This window comes from Mobula birostris, chromosome 1, assembly GCF_030028105.1.
Source record: "Mobula birostris isolate sMobBir1 chromosome 1, sMobBir1.hap1, whole genome shotgun sequence".
NCBI lineage: Eukaryota > Metazoa > Chordata > Chondrichthyes > Myliobatiformes > Myliobatidae > Mobula > Mobula birostris.
In genome coordinates this window covers 35374042-35391149 of record NC_092370.1, presented here as the reverse complement: position 1 = coordinate 35391149, position 17108 = coordinate 35374042, and the positions used below count along the sequence as shown (strand labels likewise).

The 17108-nt window shown below is 41.6% G+C and overlaps 1 protein-coding gene across 1 annotated transcript; it reads left to right on the top strand.

Annotated features, from left to right (window-relative positions):
• Window positions 1-303: 303 nt before the first annotated feature.
• LOC140195417 (XK-related protein 9-like) lies at window positions 304-16658 on the top strand. The gene is made up of 3 exons (XM_072253722.1): window positions 304-864; window positions 9516-9703; window positions 15090-16658. Exons 1-3 carry the CDS (start codon window positions 560-562, stop codon window positions 15824-15826), a joined length of 1230 nt encoding a protein of 409 aa, XP_072109823.1. The 5' UTR covers window positions 304-559; the 3' UTR covers window positions 15827-16658.
• Window positions 16659-17108: the final 450 nt, after the last annotated feature.

Below are 17108 nucleotides of genomic sequence, written 5' to 3'. Positions count from 1 at the left end.
TTGGTGGCAGTGGTTCGCTTCCGTGCTGTATGCCAGCTTTTTCACTATCATTTAACACTTGAATTCCAAGTCGAGAAAGCAGACCGCCTCCACTGAAATTGAAATTAATGCCTTGTGTTCGAGTCGCTGGAAGGGCTTTTATTGAGGTAGGAAGCTGTTTGCCTCTGACAACTTTTGCTTTTGAGAACTGGCCATCGGTGTTTTCACATTAGTAATTAAGAAAAAAGGAAGTTGCAAAACTTCTCTATAAGCATGTCAGAAGATTTCTAAACACATGAATGAGCAACCGTTACCACATTCGGATGTGAACGCACGAAAACAACACGCTGAAATCCTCCGCCTCTTCCTCGTCAGTTTTCATAAGGACTTTACCCCAAACACTGGAAATACAGTAACCTGTGTCATTTGACGCTCACGCTCGTCCCTACCCTAATGTAAACTAATCTTAACGATGAATCAATTGAAGTGTCATTTCTGAGAACCGGGTCATAGAAAACGGAAAGGAACTATTCGCCGGGAAAGGATATAGATTGAAAGCAGGGAGGATTAACGGTGGATTATGGCAGTCGAGCGAAACTTTGACAAGTGCAGCTTTGCGCTGACCCTACTCGGATTTCTGCTGTACCTGACCGACATTGGGACCGATCTCTGGGTTGCTGCAGTGTACCTTAACGACGGACACATTGTGTGGTGTATTCTGGTGGTGTCTGTGATGCTTGTCTCTGCTATAATCCTGCAGAGTTTCAGTTGGTCGTGGTACAAAGATGATGAGAACAGTTCAGATGGACGTCACGGCCCACACGCCCGAGGCTGCTGTTCGTGGTTCGGTGTACTGCATGTTTTCCAGATGGGCGTGCTACTACGGTGAGTACCGCTCAGCCAAATTAGTCTCCCGTTTGTCTAGTTCGCTTAATCCATTTCTAATAATATTCGTCTAGCTGGTGCGAATGATCGGGAAGTTTAGCCTGTATGATCTGGGCAGACGTGGCAAATTTAGAATTACTAGGAATTGGAAAGGAGGTATATTTTATGTCAACTATGAAAAGCTTGTGAAATTGGGCGTGGTTCATTGGCAATTTACTAACTGCCTAGCCCATCAAGGCTCACTTTTTTTCCGGAGCAAAAATCGCACACCCAGCTCGAAACCAGATTGTTTACACTTTGAAAGGACGTAGAAAAGGTCCAGTTCGGGAGATGCACACAGTACATCATGAAAATGATATTGGCTGTTGGTAGTTCAGCATGGTTGACAATGATCACAAATTGTAGAAACATCTCCCACACCCCATTGTTACCCAGGTGGAAATCTGTTTGACGATACCACTGGCTAAGGTCGTGTAGACGTTATCACCATAGCAGTGTTAGGGATCTTTTCCTTGGACCTATTTAGTCTGTTAGCTGTGGTTTCCAAGTACCTGGCCCCAATGCTATTTGCAAAATCTGTAAAGAGTGTTAGAAACCATAGAAAAAACTACAGCACAGAAACGGGCCTTTTGGCCCTCCTTAGCTGTGCCGAACCATTTTCTGCCTGGTCCCACTGACCTGCACACGGACCATATCCCTCCATACACCTCCCATCCATGTATCTGTCCAATTTATTCTTAAATGTTAAAAAAGAACCTTCATTTACCACCTCGTGTGGCACCTCATTCCATACTCCCACCACTCTCTGTGGAAGAAGTCCCCCCCACCAATGTTCCCTTTAAACTTTTCCCTCTTCACCCTTAACCCATGTCCTCTGGTTTTTTTTTCTCCCCTTGCCTCAGTGGAAAAAGCCTGCTGGCATTCACTCTATCTATACCCATCATAATTTTATATACCTCTATCAAATTTCCCCTCATTCTTCTACGCTTCAGGGAATTAAGTCCTAAACTATTCAACCTTTCTCTGTAACTGAGTTTTTCAAGTCCTGGCAACATCCTTGTAAACCGTCTCTGCACTCTTTCAACCTTATTAATATCCTTCCTGTGATTTGGTGACCAAAACTGAACACAATACTCCAGATTTGGCCTCACCAATGCCTTATACAACCTCATCATAACATTCCAGCTCTTATATTCAATACTTTGATTAATAAAGGCTAATGTACCAAAAGCTCTCTTTACGACCCTATCTACCTGTGACGCCACTTTTAGGGAATTTTGTATCTGTATTCCCAGATCCCTCTGTCCTACTGCACTCCTCAGTGCCTTACCATTTACCCTGTATGTTCTACCTTGGTTTGTCCTTCCAAAGTGCAATACCTCACACTTTTCTGTATTAAACTCCATCTGCCATTTTTCAGCCCATTTTTCCAGCTGGTCCAAATCCCTCTGCAAGCTTTGAAAACCTTCCTCACTCTCCACTACACCTCTAGTCTTTGTATCATCAGCAAATTATCTGATCCAATTTACCACATTATCATCCAGTTCATTGATCTAGATGACAAATAACAATGGACCCAGCACTGATCCCTGTGGCACACTATTAGTCACAGGCCTTCACTCAGAGAAGCAATCCTCTACTGCCACTGTTTGGCTTCTTCCATTGAACCAATGTCTAATCCAGTTTAGCACCTTTCCATGTATACCTAGCGACTGAATTTTCCTAACTAACCTCCCATGTGGGACCTTGTCAAAGGCCTTACTGAAGTCCATGTAGACAACATCCACTGCCTTCCCTTCATCCACTTTCCTGGTAACCTCCTCGAAAAACTCCAATAGATTGGTCAAACATGACCTACCACGCACAAAGCCATGTTGACTCTCCCTAATAAGCCCCTGTCTATCCAAATGCTTGTAGATTTTGTCTCTTAGTACTCCCTCCAATAATTTACCCACTACTGACGTCAAATTTACCGGCTTATAATTTCCTGGATTACTTTTCGATCCTTTTTTAAACAACGGAACAACATGAACCATTCTCCAATCCTCCGGCATCTCTCCCGTAGACACCAACATTTTAATATATCTGCCAGGGCTCCTGCAATTTCAACACTAGTCTCCTTCAAGGAACGAGGGCATACCCTGTCAGGTCCTGGGGATTTATCCACTTTACTTTGCCTCAAGATAGCAAGGACCTCCTCGTTTTCAATCTGTATAGTTTCCATGATCTCACTACTTGTTTCCCTTAATTCCATAGACTTCATGCCAGTTTCCTTAGTAAATACAGAGGCAAAAAACCTATTTAAGATCTCCCCCATTTCTTTTGGTTCCGCACATAGCCGACCACCATGATCTTCAAGAGGACCAATTTTATTCCTTACAATCCTTTTACTCTTAATATACCTGTAAAAGCTCTTTGGATTATCCTTCACTTTGACTGCCAAGGCAACCTCATGTCTTCTTTTAGCCCTCCTGATTTCCTTAAGTATTTTCTTGCACTTTTTATACTCTTCAAGCACCTTATTTACTTCCTGTTTCCTATACACGTCATACAACTCTCTCTTCTTCTTTATCAGAGTTGCAATATCCCTTGAGAACCAAGGTTCCTTATTCCTATTCACTTTGCCTTTAATCCTAACAGGAACATACAAGCTTTGTACTCTGAAAATTTCTCCTTTGAAGGCTTCCCACTTACCGATCACATCCTTGCCAGAGAACAACCTGTGTCAATCCACGCTTTATAGATCCTTTCTCATTTCTTCAAATTTGGCCTTCTTCCAGTTTGGAACCTCAGCCCTAGGACCAGATCTATCTTTACCCATGATCAAGTTGAAACTAATGGTGTTATGGTCACTGGAACCAAAGTGCTCCCCTACACACGCTTCCGTCACTTGTCCTAACTCATTTCCTAATAGGAGATCTAATATTGCATCCCCTCTAGTTGGTACCTCTATATATTGATTTAGAAAACTTTCCTGAACACATTTTACAGACTCTAACCCACCTAGACCCCTAACAGTATGGGAGTCCCAATCAATAGGTGGAAAATTAAAATCCCCTACCACCACAACTTTATGTTTCCTGCAGTTGCCTGCTATCTCTCTGCAGATTTGCTCCTCCAATTCTCGCTGACTATTGGGTGGTCTATAATACAACCCCACTAATGTGGCCATACATTTCCTGTTTCTCAGCTCCACCCATAAGGACTCAGTAGACAAGCCCTCTAACCTGTCCTGCCTGAGCACTGCTGTAATATTTTCCCTGACAAGCAATGCTAACCCCCCACCTTTCATTCCTCTGCCTCGATCACATCTGAAACATTGGAACCCTGGAATATTAAGCTGCCAGTCCTGCCCCTCGTAGCCAAGTTTCACTAATTGCTATAACGTCATAATTCCACGTGCCAATCCACGCCCTCAACTCGTCTGCCTTCCCCGCAATACTCCTAGCATTGAAATATATACACCTCAGAAGATTTTTACCACCACTCACAATCTTTCTATTAGCAGATTTGCTTGAACTTTTAACATCATTTATTTTCACCCCAGCCCCACTGTCAGCTCTGGCAATCTGGTTCCCATACCCCTGCAAATCTAGTTTAAAGCCTCCCCAACAGCACTAACAAACCTCCCTGAAAGGATATTGGTCCCCTTGTAGTTCAAGTGTAACCCATCTCTCTTGTACAGGTCCCACCTGCCCCAGAAGAGGTCCCAATGATCCTGAAATCTGAAACCCTGCCCCCTACACCAGTTCCTCAGCCACTTGTTCCTCCTCCAGAGCATCCTATTCCTACCCTCACTGGCACGTAGCACAGGTAGCAATCCTGAGGTTACCACCCTCAAGGTCCTGCTTTTCAACTTCCTACCAAGCTCTCTATACTCACTGTCCAGGACCTCCTCACTCTTCCTTGCTATGTCATTGGTACCGATGTGCACCATGACATCTGGCTGATCATCCTCCCACTTAAGAATGTCATGCAAGCGATCAGAGACATCCTTGACCCTGGCACCTGGGAGGCAACAAACCATCCTGGATTCTCTGTCATGACCACAGAACCTCCTATCTGTACCTCTAACTATCGAGTCCACTATCACTACCGTTCTCCTCTTTTTCCACCCTCCCTTCTGCACTGCAGAACCAGACTCTGTGCCAGAGATCTGGCTGCTGCAGCTTGTCCCAGGTAAGTCATCCCCCACCCCTAACAGTATCCAATGCGGTATACTTGTTGTTGAGGGGAATGGCCACAGGGGAACCCTGCTCTGCCTGCCCTTTCCTCTTCCCTCGCCTGAAAGTGACACAATTTCCTGTGCTCTGCTCCTTTGGCGTAACTATCTCCCTGTAGCTACTATCTATAATCTCCTCATTCTCCCAAATGATCCGCAGGTCATCCAGCTCCTGCTCCAGTTCCCTGATGCGGTTTGTTAGGAGAGGCAGCTGGATGCACTTCTTGCAGGTGTCGTTGTCAGGGACATTGGAGGGCTCCCTGACATCCCACATCCTGCAAGAGGACCATTCCAACATCCTGCCTGGCATTCTCTCTATTCTAAGCAAACTGGACAAAAAAAAACTTACCGGAACCTACCCTAGCCTCTGCCTGTTCTCGCCGAAGCCTGTTGAGCCAAAGCCATCCCACTCTGCTCCTTCTCACTCCACTGCCCGCTGTTTATGGTGGTTTCTTTTTAAATCTTGGCGCGCTACGTTACGCGCCTGCGCAGTGCAGACCCTTCTGCCCGAGCAGTGTTTTAAAAAAAAGACTTTTTCTAACCGATTTCTCCACTCCCTTCTTCTCAGTTGCTTGCTTCGACTGAAACAAGAACTGTTGAAAATTCCTCGTTTTAAATTGATTTAGTGTTGATTTAGTGTCCCCAGTTAGTACCTGCTCACCAGAGTTACTGACGATTGGAAATTGTTGAGAGTTAGGAAAGTTGTGCTGAATCACTCAGTGTTGGTGGACCAACATGTTTTGTACATGGACCCTACAGATATAGGTCATTATTCATCTTTCCACATGGCTTACTTAATTTTTTATTGCAACTTATGTCTTGCACTGTGCTGCTACTACAAAACAAATTTCATGACACATGTCAGTGTTAATAATCCTGATTCTGATTCAATTGTACATGAAGCTCAAAGGATCACATGCAAAAATGGTAATACTATCACAGTACCAACAACACAGGTTCAATTCCTACCACTGAATGTCTCACCACATTCTCCCTATGACTGTGTGGGTGGGTTTCCTCCCATATTTCAAAGGTGTACAGGTTAGTTTAATTAGTCACATGGGTGTAATTGGTAAGCACGGGCTTGTTGGCGCAGAAGGGCCTGTTATTGTGTTGTATTTCTAAATAAATAAAGAAAAATCTGCTCTGGATAATAATTATAGACAAAAGTCTTTCTTTCACTTTGGCCAGAAAGAGCTACAGTTTACATACAAATCAGTGAATTCAAATGAATCAAGGACAGTGGAAGTAGACAAACGAATTGTCTTTGTTCTTGCCATGAAGTTGCAGGAATGGAAGCTGCCATTTTGTGAAGCTGGTCTGCATCCTCCGTTTTGTGAAATGGCTTTGCTTGGTCGAATCAGTGTTTTAAAGCAGAGACAATGATGCTCCAGGAAATATGCAGGACTAGAGATCATTTCCAAATAAAAAGTTATTTGTGATGTGTTCTTTGCTATGAATAACATGCAGTTTTTTGAATGATGGGGTCTGAGTGATTCGAGCTGGTTACTGGTTTGTTAACTGATTTAGAACAAGGAGCCATAAATTACCAGGTATCTCTTGTGGAAGTGGGCAATAAATGGATGCTGGCTTGGACCAAAGCCAATAAGAAGGTGATATAGGTCAGTCCGATGACCCACGGCCAACAAGACTGAAATGTGACTCTTGAACTGGTAAGAAAATAGTATAAAAGCAAAGGCTTCGAATGCAAAGCAGAGCCAACTCTCCAGAGACCAACCATGACATGGAGATCAGAGCAGGACCATGAGGAATGAATGGCCAGCATAGACTCCTTTTACTGGCATTACCTTTTTCTATTCTTTGACTCTTATGGAGGCTCAGGAAAATGAAGTAGGTGTGCACAGAGGTGTTCTGTTGTGCAATACACTTCTGTTGAGATAGTAAAGGTACTTGGCAGCAATTGCAGATTCTCTCTGTGCCTCTCTGATCATTATTACTAAGGGGCAGATCCTTGTAACAACCTCAAGGTTAGATCAAGGACATGGGCAAGTCATGATCATCAGGGTGATGACATCATGTTTGTCATTTGATACTGCGGCATTGGACATTGTGATATTGCTGTCGGATTGAATGAGTAGCTGGTGTTGTGTAGGAAGTGAGAATCAGTTCTGGTGGAGATGCTGCTGCTAGGTTTGCCTACAAGAGGATCCTGTCAATGATTGCCAGGATAAGCATTTAATCTGCTGAATGAATTTGAGACAATGTTAACTTGACTACACACTGAGTTAAACCCCAGTTAACACCCTGCAACCATTTTTATGCCAGCTACCATAATATACATTGAAAATACCTGAAGGGTTTAATTTGATGCCGCTTTGCCATTCACTAAACTATCAAAAAATGCAATGAAAAATTCAACTTTCACCTTCACTAGACTTATGTCTGTCTTTACCTCCTTTTCTTCCCTGTCTGTAATTTGTCATATTGGTTATCTGACATCAAGGATGAGCAGAACTTTGTCAGGAAATTGGAAAGATCGCAACAGAAATAGAGAACTAAGTTTCTCTGACATCACCATTAGTTTAACTTCCAGTGAATATGGTTCTGGTACACTCAATCTCCCTTCCTATCAATAACCCATTATCAGAGGGTCTTGGTTGGTGAATTGTTGTTATACTGACATGTATGCTCCTAATGAAGATAAATTATAGATTCTAGATCCAGTGTCTGAAATATTTGAAGTATTCAAAGAATGTATAAATTACACAAGCTTGATTTGTTTGCTTACAGGCAGTTGCAAAGCAAGGAACCTGAAAGAACGCAGTTTTTGAAACAAGACCCCCAATGTGCACATAGAAAGAGAGACAAAAAATCATGCAAACAATAGAACTGAGCAACAACAACAGTATTCCGAACCAAATTGAGTCCTGAGATGCCAATCCCCAGAGCAGCCCCGAGTAAGGCCAAAGTTGATTCAGTTCATCAGATTAGCCGGGCAAATCGCTGCAAAGTTCGCAGACGTGAAGCACAGCAGCCAGGGGCCGTTTCACAGCCGGAGCATCATGGAGAGAGGAGTCCCCAGTCTAGCTGGGCTGGTGTTTAAGTTGTCTGAACACAGATCACACCTCACACTAGGACCCGGGCCTCATCACGGTGAATTGCTTTGGGCCTAGATTTTGTTGCCAAAGAATCTGTTCTTGACCTCTCCAGATTGGCTTGGCACTTGGAGCGATCCACTCTCGCACCCAGGCTGGCTGGAACTCTTCATCAGCTCAGACAACTTTTGTGGAAAGAGAAATGGGTAACATTACAGGGCCCATCATCAGGACCAGGAAAGAAGAAAGAAAAACAAAATTAGTTTTGTTAGCTGTGAAGGTGGTGGATGTCTGGACAGAACAACAGGAATGTATTTGATATGTTGAGACCAGATGACTGAATGTGACAGTTAAGTAGTAATTAAAATCAAATTAAGCTTTTTATTTTGAGTCCTTGAGGCCCTCTGCTGGGCTCAGCCATGGATGTTGCATCCCAGCTGCCCAGGTGATATGCAAGCCAGGGCAGTACAATATGGAGAACAATTTGCTGCCCATGCAGCAGGCTCCCCCTCTCCGCACAGTTGATACAGCAGAGACCGATACGGTTCAGCACCAGCGGCCCCACAGAAGTTGCCAGTCAGCATTGAACTCGAGCTAGCACTGACTAAGAGACTTCAGCTCCAGATTTTTCCTCTGGGTTTACTCTCAGAGCCTTCCCCAAGAATGGGTATAGCCACAAGGCAGCAGAGGTTTGAGATCAGAGTTTTCCTTCTCGTAGGTGAGGTGTCAACCATGGCCGATAAGCCCAAAATGATTGGTTTTAAGGTGCCAGTAACTCACCTTTGCCCCTTCTCCTGCCAGCAGAAATGGGTCTGCCAGGCTTAGCAGCTAAGCCACACGTGAAGGCCAGGAGCTGGGCTTGATTGTTAGAGGCCATTTGAGATGCAGACCATTGGGAGCATTTAATAGGCAGTGGGAGCTTCTCCCCACTACCACCCTGTCCAAAACAACCTAGCAGAACCATTCTTTCTAATGTGTTCTTAATGGCAAGATTGTGGAGCATACATGTGTTCTGTTTCATTTGTTTATTCCGATTCCCTGCAATATTTACATTATAAAAATCTGTTGCCCTACAGGGCCCTTCTTAATCTATCAAATCCTATATTTAATAATATATTCTGAATAATTACAGAATCTGTTTTTCTTTAGTAACATCCAGAAGCTCTGGTAGTTTTGTTTTGGACATGGTTCTAAATTCTTCATTTCAAATCCTTTAAATGTAAAGCACATTACATTAGTTGTCAGCATGAAAATTTAATGCTTTTCATTGCACCTGTGCACTTATGTACTTGTGCTTATGACAATGAACTTGACTTTGACTTTTGGACTTTGTTATTATATTTAGAAAAATGTTTTCCTCCTTGTTTTTAAAGGTTTATAGAGGCACTTAAATATGGATACAAGGCAGCATTCAAAAAAGAGGAGACCACCTTGTTTGCCATATACTCAGCTGCGGATTTAAGCATGTTACGATTGTTTGAGGCATTTTTGGAAGCAGCACCTCAACTTGTTCTTCAGGTCTTTATTCTGCTGATATCGGATGATACAGAAAATATTCAGTGTAAGTTTACTTTTATTAAACCTGTTATTGCTGTTATGTACTATTGTTTAAAATTGGTTTATGAATTAAACAGTGGATTTTCCTGGGTCTAAGCACAGTTGGTCCCTGTGCTATATTCTACAGTCCTGTCTCATGGTTCTCCTTTGATACACCAAAAGATTCATGTTGGCAGCCATAAATTTACCAGTATCTAATTAATTTTCCAATTTGCCTTATACCTTAATAATTAAGTACAGCTTTTGTGTTCTTCTATGTTGGTGTATTTTATTTCAGGCACTTGGTAAGAAATGAATGTAGCTTAGAGTGGCAACTGACTCTCCATTCCTGGCTGCTGGAATTGAAGCAGTAATGCTTTAGTTTACGTTTGAGAGGATTCAATTCTCAGCATGTGACTTGTCCTTATCACTTAGGTAGAGCAATAGCAAGCTTTTTTGCATTTTATTAATGGGAGATGGGTACAGGTAGCAGAGTCAGCATTTATACCAACTTGAGTTACCCCTGAGAAACTCATGTTCAACTGCCTTACAAATGTATTCAATATTGTTGGAGCAGCACCCATCCCAGCAATTGGAGAGCATTTTCATCACATGTCTGACTCGTGCCTTGTGGAAGATGGAAAAGCTTTGTCTGAGGAAGTGAAACACTTGCTATACGATACCTAACCTTTAGCCTGCTCTTGTGGCAAATCACTTCTATGTCTAGTCTAGATGAGTTTCTGATCAAAGCCATCCCCAGGTGGGTTGTCAGTAATGCCAGTTACGTCGAACATCAAGGGTAGGTGGTTCCACTCTCTTGTTGAAGATGGTTGTAGCCTGGCGTTAGTACTGGTAAATTTAACCTGTCACTTCTCGACTTCTGCCTGAATGTCTAGAACTTGCTGTGTGCAGGCAGTTACTGAGGAGTTGCAAATGGAATTGTACATTGTGCAATCATTAGTAAATATCCATATCCCTGAACCTATCATGTGAGGAAGGTTATTGATGATTGGGTCAAATAAACTCCCCAGAGGAACTCCTGCAGTGATGTACTGCGTTAAGATAATTGATCTTCAACTACAGCCTTTCAACTTTGGTTTGTGAACAGCTTTCCTCTTAATTCTAACCGATTTACCTGGGTTATTTAATACCATACCCTCTTAAATTCTGCCTTTATGTCAAGAACCGTTATTGTCACCTCGTCTTTGGAATTCTAATCATTTGTATGTACAAACTTGGATTGGTTCTGTAATGTGGCCTCAACAGAATGTACAGGTTGTTGTGGTATAAATGCAATTGGATCACTTAGTTAACAAAACTTTCAATATTTTTTTCTTAATGAGTGAGCCCAGGCAAATGCCATGATAATTATTTGCATTGAATTTGCCCTGCTTTTGGTGGACAATTCATAGCTGGGCAATTTTCCATGTTGCTGTATTAAATGGCTGATTCTGGAGCACAGGTTTATGGGACTAAAGATGGCATGATGTCTTGGGCACAGCTCCTCTCTATCCATTGCTCTCAGCTGTTACTTCCTATCAAATGAAATGAAGCTGAGGTGAATCATCCTCTCGGTGCTTCTGAATGAAGATAGATACAGCCTGCTTTTGGTACTGGCTTCTGCTGTTGATAAAGAAGGAAATGAACCATCCAGTAGATATTCAGTTGTCCTGCCCTACATAACAGAATGCTGGCAGACCTCTGCATTTCCATTCATTATTTGTGGCATAGCCTAGCTCTGGATAGGCCAACTTTTGCTAGTTGCCTTGTTGGCTGTGTATCCTCACAATTACGTCAGTAGTTAAGAAAGAGGTCTTAGGACAGCTGATGCAGTCTTGAGAATGTCTCTGGCTAAAGACCTCCTGTCAAAGTATATTAATTATCAAAAAATGTGTAAATTATACAACTTGAGATTTGTCTGCTTACAGGCAGCCACAAAGCAAGAAACCTGAAAGAATCAAATTGAGTCCTTAAATTTGTATCTCCAGAGTGGGCCCAAAGCCTTGGTCTCAGTTCATCATATTAGCCTGGCAAGTCTCCACGAAGCTCAGACAGAAAGCACAGCTGCTGGGGATATGTCACAGCCTTAGGTCTGTGAAGAGAGAAGTGAACATCATAGGGAGAGTGAGTGAAATCGGTCTGATATCCTGCTTTTCTGGTCTATCTGGACCAGAGTTTAAATTGTCCAAGCAGCAGATTGTGCCCTGCATTTGGACCTAGGTAATTGCTCTGGCATCCCTAATTATATTGCCATTGCCACCACAGGAGCTGATTAGTGTGAGACTCATCTAATAACATTGATGGTCCTTCTGTGTCCTTGATGTCAGTTCATAGCTGATTGTTCTATAGAGAATTCCATTTATGATACAGGCACAACATGGTGGCTAGTACACTGCCGTTCTGGGGCCAATAAAATGATGTAATTTTGTTGTAATATTAAATATTTCAATCAAGTTTTCTGCAACAATTTTTTTAGCTGTCACAGATGTTCTTGATATAAATACATGTGGAGTGTAGACTCAGTTTCAAAAAAGGGTTTGCCCAGAAAACATTCACTTCAAGACAAAGATTGATTGCAGTTTACAATGTGGATGGGGATTATCGGATTAGTGGTATCCTCTCCAGGCCTTTTTCATGGCAACTAGTATCATTTATTTGGTAGAGTCTGGCTGGATGGGTGTGCTGGCATTGGAGAGGGTCCAGAGGTAGTTTACAAGGATTATCCTGGGAATTAAAGGGTTGATATATGAGGAGTGTTTGATGACTCTTGGCCTGTACTTGTGGAGCTTTGAAGAATAATAGGGGATCTTATTGAAACCTATTGCATATTGAAAGGCCTAGGTAGAGTGGATATGGAAAGGATGTTCCTAGAGTGGGGGAGTCTAAGACTTGAGGGCACAGCCTCATATTACAAGGATGTCTCTTTAGAACAGAGATGAGGAAGAATATGTTTATTCAGAGGGTGGTGACTCTGTGGAATTCATTAGCACAGACTGTTGAGAAGGCCAAGTCATTGGTTATATTTAAGATGGAGGTTGTGTTTTTTGATTAGTAAGGGCATCAAAGGTTATGGGGAGAAGGCAGAAGAATGGGGTTGAGAGGGATAATAAATCAGCCATGATGGCAGAATAGACTCGATGGGCTGAATGGCCTAATTCTGCTCCTCTGTTTTATGGTTTATCATCATTGCTTTTTCCTTTTCCTTTTAATCCCTTCATGATTAAGTACAGTAAATTAGCTACTCTGCACTCTCACTTTCACTGAGAGGGTGAAAGAGCTCTGCCCTTGATAGGGTGACTGAGAGCATCTTTCACCCTTAACAACTTTCAATTCCCTGTCGCTGACCGCCTCATTTTTGCCATGGATATCCAGTCCTTGTACACTTCTATCGCCCATCCAGAAGGCCTTAAAACTCTCTGCTTCTTTCTCAGCTCAAGACCCAACCAGTTCCCCTCCTCCACCATCCTCCTCCACCTGGCAGAACTGGTCCTCACCCTCAACAATTTATCCTTCTACTCTTCCCACTTTCTCCAACCTCAAGGGGTAACCACGTGCCCCAGCTGTGCCTGCCTTTTTGTCGGCTGTATAGAACAATCCCTGTTCCAAGCCTTCCCTGGTAATGCTCTTGAAGTCTTCCTGCACTACACTAATGATTCCATTGGTGCTGCTTCATGCACCCATGCTGAGCTTGTCAATTTAATCTATTCTGCCTTCAACTTCCACCCTGCCGTTAAATTCACTCAATCCATTTCTGGCATGTTCCTCCCCTTCCTCAGTCTCTCTGTCTCCATCTCTGGAGTCAAACTGTCTACTGACATCTTTTATAAACCTTCCAATTCCCATGGATACCTTCACTATACCTCTTCCCACCATATCTCTTGTAAAATGGTATTCCCTTTTCTCGGTTCCTTTGTCTCAGCTGCATCCATTCCCAGGATGAGGCTTTCCTTTCCAGGACATCCAAGATGTCCTCCTTCAAAGAACGGGATTTTCCTACCTCCACCATTGATGCTGCCCTCAACCGCATCTCCTCCAGTCCTTTACATCTGCACTCACCCCATCTTCCCAGGGCCTTAACAGTGATAGAGTTCCTCTTGTTCTCGTCTACCACCCAATGAGCCTCCACAGCCAATACACGATTCTCCTGAACTTCTGCCATCTTCAATAGGGTCCTACGACCAAAAAAAATCTTTATCTCCCTCATCCCCACCATTCCCCACTTTCCACAGGGATTGCTCCTTCCATGATTGGCCTGACCGTTCTGCCTGTTTGTTGGCAGAATCTCAGATGGTGATGAGGGGGTGCACATCAGATGGAGTTGAGAGGGCATACAGGAGTGAGATATACCAACTAGTTGAGTGGTGTCACAGCAGAAAACTTGCACTTAATGTCAGTAAGACCAAAGAACTGATGGTGGACTAAAGAAAGGGTAGGATGAGGAAACACACACCAATCGCCATAGCGGGAGCAGAAGAGGAGAGAGTGAACAATTTCAAGTCCCTGGGTGTCAATATCTCTGAGGACCTAACCTGGACCCATCATATCTATGCAGCCATAATGGCAAGACAGTGGCCATATTTCAATGGGTGTTTGAGGAGATTTTGGTATGTCACCAAATTTCTGCAGAAGTACCATGGAGACCATTCTAACTGGCAGTATCACCATCTGGTATTGTGGGGTGGGGGTGGTGCAGCGCCATAGGATGGAAGCAAGCTGCAGAGAGGTGTAAAATTGGTCAGTGTCACTGTGGGTACTAGCCTCCTTAGTATCCAGGACATCTTCAAGGAGCAGTGCCTCAGACAGGTGGTCCATCATTAAGGACTCCCACCACCCACATGTCCTCTTCTCATTGCCATCTGGAGGGAAGTAAAGAAACCTGAAGGCACACGCTCAACGATTCAGGAACAGTTTCTTTCCCTTTGCCATCTGATTTCTGAATGGACATTGAACCCACAACCACTACCTCACTACTTTCTTATTTCCTATTTTTTGCACAACTTATTTAACTAATCTATACTTACTGTAATTCAGCTTTTTCTCTCTATTATGTACTGCTGTAGGAAGTTAACAAATTTTACTGTACATACTGTGACATTAAATCTGATTCTTCACTTGAGTTGTTAACTAAACCCATAGTGGCAATGGTCTTACTCAACTTTGCTCATCAATTCCTAACTCACCTTGCTGCAATTCAACATCATCCTGACAATAATTTAATAGTATATTAAATGCTAGATGAAAGCATAGTGAGTGATGATATCACGCTATGAAACATTTTTGTATTTTCTCAGAATGTACAATGACAGAAGTTGTAGAGTGCGAAAGATTGCAGTTTATTAATATTAATAATTAGTATTGAAATTCTGAAGATACTGAATTATATTTGACACTGTGTTCCTTTTCTTTTGCAGATGTGTCTGTGATTTTGTCATGCATGAGCATTTCATGGGCTACTTTGGACTACTATGCAACACTAAAGAAATCTTTACCTGACCACCCAACACTAATTTGTGGATTCCCTTATTTATTGTACTTCTTTTATAAGTTATTGACACTAAATGCAAGAATTTTGCTCATTACTCTTCTGACTACGATTGATATCAGATTTATGATTGTCTACTTGTTTGTTTCATGGCTGATCATGATCATCTGTGTCTGTGTGCAGAAGACTAAGTTTTGTTCATCCAAGATCCAGGAAGGCATTTACCGGGCAGTGGTTGCCATCATCTTAGTTTTCACCTTTTTCAATATAAAAGATAAGAACACGAGAATAATTATGTCCATCTATTATGTATTTAGATTTGTTGAAACTATTGCAGTACTTGCTATCTGCTGGCTTCTGAAAGATTTTATAGATGTTAAAAGCTACAGTCTCCCTGTTGGTTTTACCATTGTGTTCTCACTAATTCTAGGGATCATTTGTCTTGTATTGTACTACAGTTGTTGCCATCCAACTGGTAGAGACATTAATCATACTGACAATGCAGTACAATTACCCCTATCTTGTGATGAAATTGATGGATACTCAACTGAAAAAAACTCAACAGTTATACTGAAGAATGAAAATGAAAATAGCATTATGATAAATTCAGCAGATAGTAAATCTGGAAATATAAATTATAGAATAAAAAATTGTTTAAGTATTTAATTAAGAATAAACCACCACTGGAATGAACTTGACTTTCCTCTACAGATGGAGGTTGTTATATTTGGTGTTTTTAACAAAAACATTTTGCACATCATCATGTTTCCATTGGATTGTATTTATAATTTATAAGGTGTTTAAATGCGCAAGTTTTTAAAATGAAGCTCTACCTGTCAATTTAGGCATATGTTAAAGATTCTACGGCATGGTTTATGAAACAACAGGGAGCTTTCTGGACAGCAAGGGCTAAAGTAACTCCTTGCTCAACCAAGGTAAACAACTGACGGTTGCTCATCTCATTTTGGGATCCTGTGTAGCATTTCTTTGCATAATAATCAAAGCATAGCGACAGGTAACTGGAAAATGAAATGCTTTGCAATATGGTAATGTGCTAAATAAATGCAATTCAAAGGATGGTGGTAATCTATTTAATAGATTATAAATACTGATTCTGCTGTTAATAATTTTTGAATAGAGATCTTAAACATGCTTTAGAATTGATACACTGTAAATATAATTTTTAGTGGCCATGTAAAGTACAAACACAGGTAAAGGTGCAATTTTCCACTGTGGCTGCTTTGAATTAGTACAGAAAACCTATTGTTTTTTTTTAAAGTACAGATCGACCTTCAATAATCCGGTACTGATTATGCTTAATGTGATCCTTCTGTAATTCGGCATTTTCATTAATCCGGCACTTCTCAGGTGCCAATGGTGCTGGATTACTGAAGGTCAACCTGTATTCTGACTTTATTGTACAATGTTATTATCAGCACCACTGAAATAATAATTTATTTTAATAAATAAGAAAGTAAAATTTTAATATTGCAAATATATTTGGTCTAAAATTGAGATTTAAAAATGAATTGGAAAATAAGTTGCCAAATGAAGAGGTAAAGTTAGCAAAGAATGAATAAAATAACACCATGCAAACACAGAGTTCTCTCTCCAATCAGTCAGAAAGCTATTTAGTGGTTGGAATTTTGAATTGACTTACCAATTTCTCACCAGTTGTTTAATTAAATATGATAGAAATCAAACAGATTTTGGGATTAGAATCACTATTCTTTTAATTATTATCAAGAGTAGGAGCCTTGTATCAATTTTCTGTCTGTATTTTATTTTGTGTTGTGCATTATTATGGGTAGTTTGTCACATGGTTGAGGCATGATAGGTGTAAAGAGTATAGTTGTGTGTTCATGCTTTGTCTTCAGTGCAGTTTTTAGTCTAAGTTAGAACCAGAGGCAGTTAGAAAAATATAACACATATATCGTGTGTGTGTGTG